This window comes from Hyperoodon ampullatus, assembly GCF_949752795.1.
Source record: "Hyperoodon ampullatus genome assembly, chromosome: 3".
NCBI lineage: Eukaryota > Metazoa > Chordata > Mammalia > Artiodactyla > Ziphiidae > Hyperoodon > Hyperoodon ampullatus.
In genome coordinates, this window is record NC_136916.1 from 45,941,570 (window position 1) to 45,947,370 (window position 5,801).

Consider the following 5,801-nt stretch of genomic DNA (forward strand, 5'->3'; position numbering starts at 1 on the left):
GCCACCTTCTTGCTGTATCCTCACATGGGCAAGAGAAAGAGCATCTCTCTTGTATATTTTCTTATAAGGGAACTAATCCCATTGATAAGGGCTCCACCCTCATGACCTAGTTACCATCCAAAGGCCCTACCTCCAAATACCCTCACATTGGGGATCAGGGCTTCAACATATGAATGGGGAAAAGCATTTAGTCCATACCACATCGTTACTGTAGAAAGGACCAACTGAAAGCCCCTAAATCTGCTTCCCCTGGCTCCAATAGTAAATTAGAAGCAATTCATGCAAAAAAAATGCAGACGTTAATGCCACCTTCAAAGATATGAAGTATATGGGGTGGGGGGGTTCTCTCTATAACACCATTCAATTCACCTCTCTGTGCCCTGCAAAAACTAAACAGAAAAAGTTCTCAGGACAGATGGTGATGGTGGTCACACAACAATGTGAATATATTTCATGCCACTGAAATGTACACTTAAAAATGGTAAAAACAATAAATTTTATGTTATGTATATTCTACACCACACACACATACTAGATGGATTATGGCAGGAAACAATGGACTACCTCAACTGCAGCTGCTATTCTGGATGCAGTGTTGGTTTTTTTTTTCCTGACAGTTTTGTTGAGATATAATCCCACACAATAAAGCTTTAAAGTGTACAATTCAGTGGTTTTTAATTTATTCACAAAGCTGTCATTGATCACCACTATCTAGTTCCAAAATATTTTCATCATCCTAAAAAGTAACCCTATATCCATTAGCAGTCACTCCCTATCCCTCCTTCCCCTTAGTCCCTGGGAACTACTAATACACTTTGTTTCTACACATTTGCCTATTCTGGACACGTCATATAGAATCATACAATATATGGCCTCTTGTGCTCAGCTTCTTTCATGTTTTCAAAGTTTATTCATGTTGTAGCACATATCAGTATTTCATTCCTTGTTATAACTGAGTAATATTCCATTGTGTGAATATACCACATGTTTATCCATTCACTGGCTGAGACATTTGGGTTATTTTCACTTTTTGGCTATTATAATAATGATTCTATGAGCATTCATTTACAAATTTTTGTGTAGACATATGTTTTCACTACTCTGGGACATATGTCTAAAAGCAGAATTGCTGGGTCATATATGGTATCACTATGTTTATCTTTTTGAGGAACTTCCAAACTGTTTCACAGCAGCTGCACTGTTTTATAGCCTCACCAGCAATATACGAGGGTTTCAACTTCTCCACATCCTTGTCAACATTCATTATTTCCCCTTTTTGACTGTAGTCATCCTAGTGTATGTGAAGCGGCATCTCACTGTGGCTTTGATTTGAATGGCTGCAGTACCTTTACTGGAAAAAACAAAAAACAAAAAACAACTCATTCTCTGGCACTTGGTATGTGACTACCAAACTGACAAACCCATCCTTCTCAAAAGGAGGATCAAAAGCAGTACAATTTCACATGATGTTAAATAGGATTATCATTCCTTGGATAACAGGATTATATATTCTTGCCTACAGTCACAGGCAGGAATACACTTGACTGTGTATCCTGTGGGAAGAGTCTTTTTCCCTGGCCTCACCTTTGGGCAGGACCTTGTGACATGCTCTAAACCAGCAGACTCTGAGGAGACATTTGCCAAAGCTGAACAGACATTTACAATTCATGTTTCCTTTCAGTCTCTCTCTCTCTCTTAATCCTAAACTCTGTCATATACCAGACAGGGGCTACCCCTTGAGCCTGGGGCCCACAATGAGAAGACACACAGAACAGAACCCCAGTCTACCGACAGACAAGCCAAGCCTGTCACACAGTAGATATTTGGTATGTGTTTTAAATTTACATATATTTTTCAGTGTGCATAGAAGAAAAACAGTCTCAAAAGCTCAAACTATTAAAGGTGCTAATTAAATCAATGTATACTGAAAATCAGTCATTTTCACTTTGTTCATTCTGTATTGTTTGGGTTTTTTTTTAATGAGGTGAACATGTACTACTCTGTAATTTTTTATTCACTTTTTTTTTTTAATTACCTATGCTGGTCTCAACATAGTTTAGATTAAGTTACAATGAATTTACTTTTCAAAAAAATCAATAAGAAATGAGTTGAGGGCTTCCCTGGTGGCGCAGTGGTTGAGAGTCCGCCTGCCGATGCAGGAGACACAGGTTCGTGCCCCGGTCCGGGAAGATCCCACATGCCGCGGAGCGGCTAGGCCCGTGAGCCATGGCCACTGAGCCTGCGCGTCCGGAGCCTGTGCTCCGCAACAGGAGAGGCCACAACAGTGAGAGGCCCGCGTACCGCAAAAAAAAAAAAAAAAAAAAGAAATGAGTTGATTTAAAGCATTTTGTACATATGTGATTACATTTAAGCTTTCATTGTTAAAGTAATATCAGTTCTTAGCGATTTCCAAAAAACCCTTTAACTATGTGAATAGCTTCATAATAAATTAACTCCTCCCTGACCATCATTATAAAGCAAATTTGCTTGGTGGGTTAAGTAAACAGAGCTGTGGCTTGTTTGCCACCACCTACCTTCTCAAAAACCTCCATTTGATCTGAGCCACCCCAATTCTCAATTCACTCCTCCATTCTGCCTGGGATGAGAAAGGGCTGGGATTGAAAGACTTCTAAAGTATATTAAAGCAGGCTAATTGTAGGCTAACTGAGGGGCATCCTGCCTGAAGTTAACTTGGTTAATTTCATCTACAAACACAACTGTAAACAACATTCCCAGCTAGTTTATACAGTCTAGACTGCCAATGTATAGGCCACATTCCCAGAAAAAAGAAGCTTCAACTAAGAAATAAAATATTCCTTAAGACATTAATTTTTGCTTAAAAGGAAAGTACTAATCTGTCCTGGTGAAAAGACATAAAATGGCAAATAAAAATACAGGAAACATTAAAATTGACAGTGCTAGTTTTAAAACTAATTTAAAATCATAACCTATGATTTATTTACAATTAATATATATTTGATAACTTTTTACTAGATTATTTATAGTCAATGTATAATTTCAATGGAACTTTAAGCAATTACAGTTCGACTCCATGTAGTATTAACTTTTCTTCTCTTCTGATTCTTGTACCAATTTCAACTTTTCTTTTAATTCCTTCTGATCTCTGGAATACTGTTCAAATATTGGTTGATAAATATATATTCCTCCAGCAATTCCAAGGATGCTAGCAAAAAGCAGTTGTGGAAAAGTCAATCTTCCAAACATTTTTTCAACAAACACCGCACAGTGCAAGGGTGGTTTCCAGGATATCTCTTCAGATCTGTATACAAAGAAAATGGGAAGCAAAGCAGTAACTTAGCACAATATCCTTTATAAAGACTTCATGTCACAACTTTGTTCCTGCATGAACAGTATTTTTGTCATAATATGTAAATATGCTTATTGATCTAACTAAAATAGGAATCCAGATACATAGGGAATATGAGAAATGTCGGTTAGGGGATGGGGTAAGATAAAGCTAAATCCTATTATAGAATGTTTTCAGTGGTTTTGGGTTTTTTTTTTTGGTTTGTTTGTTTTTAGACAGCAGGAAACACTTTATTCCCAGGCTCTCAGCAGCCCTGTGGCCACTGGCTAAGAATCCCCAGTGTGGGGAGGGCCAGTTCCCATAGTCTGGCCCAGAGTGGCAGGGGCTGGTGGTCTGGGTTTGTCCCAGGGACACAGGCATGGCGGAGAAGGGGTTACTCTTTCCGGAAAATTAGGCACTTGTCGTTGGCTGGTATGTCCACCATCCTCTCCAGGAGCAGCCCACTGGCCTGGCCCAGGTCCTCCAGAAGGGCTGTATTCCGCAGCCCCCACTCTGGGTTCCTGCATCTGAGGATCAGGTCAAAGTCCACGTTACTCTGGGGAGAAATCTTCCCGTTGATAGGTGATGATAGGTGATGAGGAGCGCCTTGCGTTTCAGCAGGTGTCCTGCTGCTCTGAAGAGCCCCTCGGTGCAGCTCAGGGGGCTGATGTGGCTCATGTTGATGCTGAGTAGCAGATCCAGAGATTGCGGCAGGATCCCACCCCACTGCTTCCAATCTCACTTCACGCCCAGGTACAGCAGGGCTCTCACGTTGGATAGTCCCTGGGCCTGAGTGGTGGCCAGGATGCTGTCCAGGCAGCTCTGATCCACGTGGTTCAGCTGCCACTCGGCGTGGGGGAAGGCCCGCCCTAAGGGGGCCATGTGCTGGCCAGAGCCCGAGGCCAGCTCGAGCACGCAGCCACCGCACACAGCCGCAGCACGTGCAGGATGGGTTCCTTGTTCTGTTCTGCGGCCGCCGCCACCAGCGTCTTTCTAGTCCTGCGCGGCGCGGTCCATTGGCAGTGGTAGTCCAGCGCAGCTGGGCCCGTCGGGAGTGGTGGTGCGGTACCGCGGGGCCTGTCGGGAGTCTTCAGTGGTTTTAATGGATGATTTTTTAAATGGCAATAGTGTGAGTGAGGGGAGAAGCATACTCTTTATGCCTTTAAAAGCATACCAAAACTACTGAAAGAAACAGCCCCCCCCAAAAGTTGAAAGTGATTGCCAATCCCATCTGGAAGTAGGAGAGATTTCTTTCTTTTCATTATTAGCCTTTCTTTACTATTTTATGTTTTTTTAGCAATATGTATGATTAAAAACAATTTTTAAAAACAAGCTAAAAGATTTTCTAGTTCCTTTTGATGCTGTAGTAGGTACATATTGACATCACCTCTAAGTCATTTGCCGTCAATTTTTGACAAAAATATAACGGGGATTTGGCTGGTTTTACTTTGAACAATTGAGGAGTTAAGGCTCTAGAACTTCTCAGAAAATTATACTCCTTGCTATAGTCTATAGTCTGTGAGAAGTCCTACAGTTGCAGGAGACCCTAAGCAGATGTTTATGAACGAGGAAAGCAGAGCGAAGAATTTACACGTTTTCTTTATTACAACAATATTTCACAGCCTCCTAAACCAGCTCCCAAGGTCACAAAAATCAATAGGAGTTTAATAATTAGTAGCTTGCTCTTAATATATTGCTAAAATTGTCATTTAAACTAATCGGGGGCGGTGGGTGGGGGGGGACTGTTTTCTCTTGGACTCTACAGCTAACTGGATAAATGACAACTTCACCAAGCTTGGTTTGGTTCAATGACCGCTAGGTATAAGAAAAGAAAACATTTGCAAGTCAGCTCCTTGGAAAACAGACAATTAAACCACACAAACACGGGAAGGTTCCCCTTCTGCCACTAGCTCGCTGAGTAACCCTGACCAAGTCCTTTAACGTTTGGGGGCCTCATTTCCCACAGGGTAAATTACCCCTACCCTGCCTACGTCGTTCAACAAATATTTATTGTGAGATCACCCAAAGAGTGCAATGTTACACCAACACTTCCGTTTGTAATGATCATTACTATTATCATTACCATTCGGAGATCTCTGACAATTCTGCTCTGGCTCCGCGCCGCCTCCCGCCTGCCCCCGCAGAGGCGAGATCCGGCTCCTTTCAGCAGTTTCCGGACCGCCAGCCGCAGAGACGACGAAGCCAAAGGAGGGCAACAATCCTCGAGAAAGAAACGTAGACTGGAAAGCAGGGACGAGCCCGCAGCGAAGCGCAGAAGCGTGGCCTGAACATGCAGCACTGCGCCACGGGGACGCGCAGCAGGGACCAGCCGCGGGCGTGGGCGTAACCAAGTTAGCCTTTCCCGGCTACCTCCGCGCCTGCCAGAGACGGCCGCTCGCAAAGGCCAAACTTAGTGGGCGGAAGAGCGCGCTGCTTCAGCTACCCAGGGCTGGGGAAGGTGGCGGCTGGCTGTCCCCAGCAGACCTCGAAGCAG

The 5,801-nt window shown here is 43.1% G+C and overlaps 1 protein-coding gene and 1 pseudogene across 2 annotated transcripts; both read right to left on the reverse strand.

Moving 5' to 3' along the window:
• Positions 1-2,546: 2,546 nt before the first annotated feature.
• Positions 2,547-5,515, reverse strand: PIGBOS1 (PIGB opposite strand 1). The gene is made up of 3 exons (XM_079699996.1): positions 5,391-5,515; positions 3,042-3,280; positions 2,547-2,596 (listed from the first exon to the last, which is right to left on the reverse strand). The coding sequence occupies exon 2, from the start codon at positions 3,223-3,225 to the stop codon at positions 3,061-3,063; it is 165 nt and encodes a 54-aa protein (XP_079556122.1). The 5' UTR covers positions 3,226-3,280; positions 5,391-5,515; the 3' UTR covers positions 2,547-2,596; positions 3,042-3,060.
• On the reverse strand, positions 3,702-5,264 carry LOC307049509 (methyltransferase-like 26; annotated as a pseudogene). The gene is made up of 2 exons: positions 5,250-5,264; positions 3,702-4,395 (listed from the first exon to the last, which is right to left on the reverse strand). The product of its transcript is annotated as a methyltransferase-like 26 (transcript).
• Positions 5,516-5,801: the final 286 nt, after the last annotated feature.

Coding starts and splice junctions, on each gene's coding strand:
- PIGBOS1 (XM_079699996.1), bottom strand. CDS start 3,225: ATGTTTGGAAGATTGACTTTTCCACAACTGCTTTTTGCTAGCATCCTT.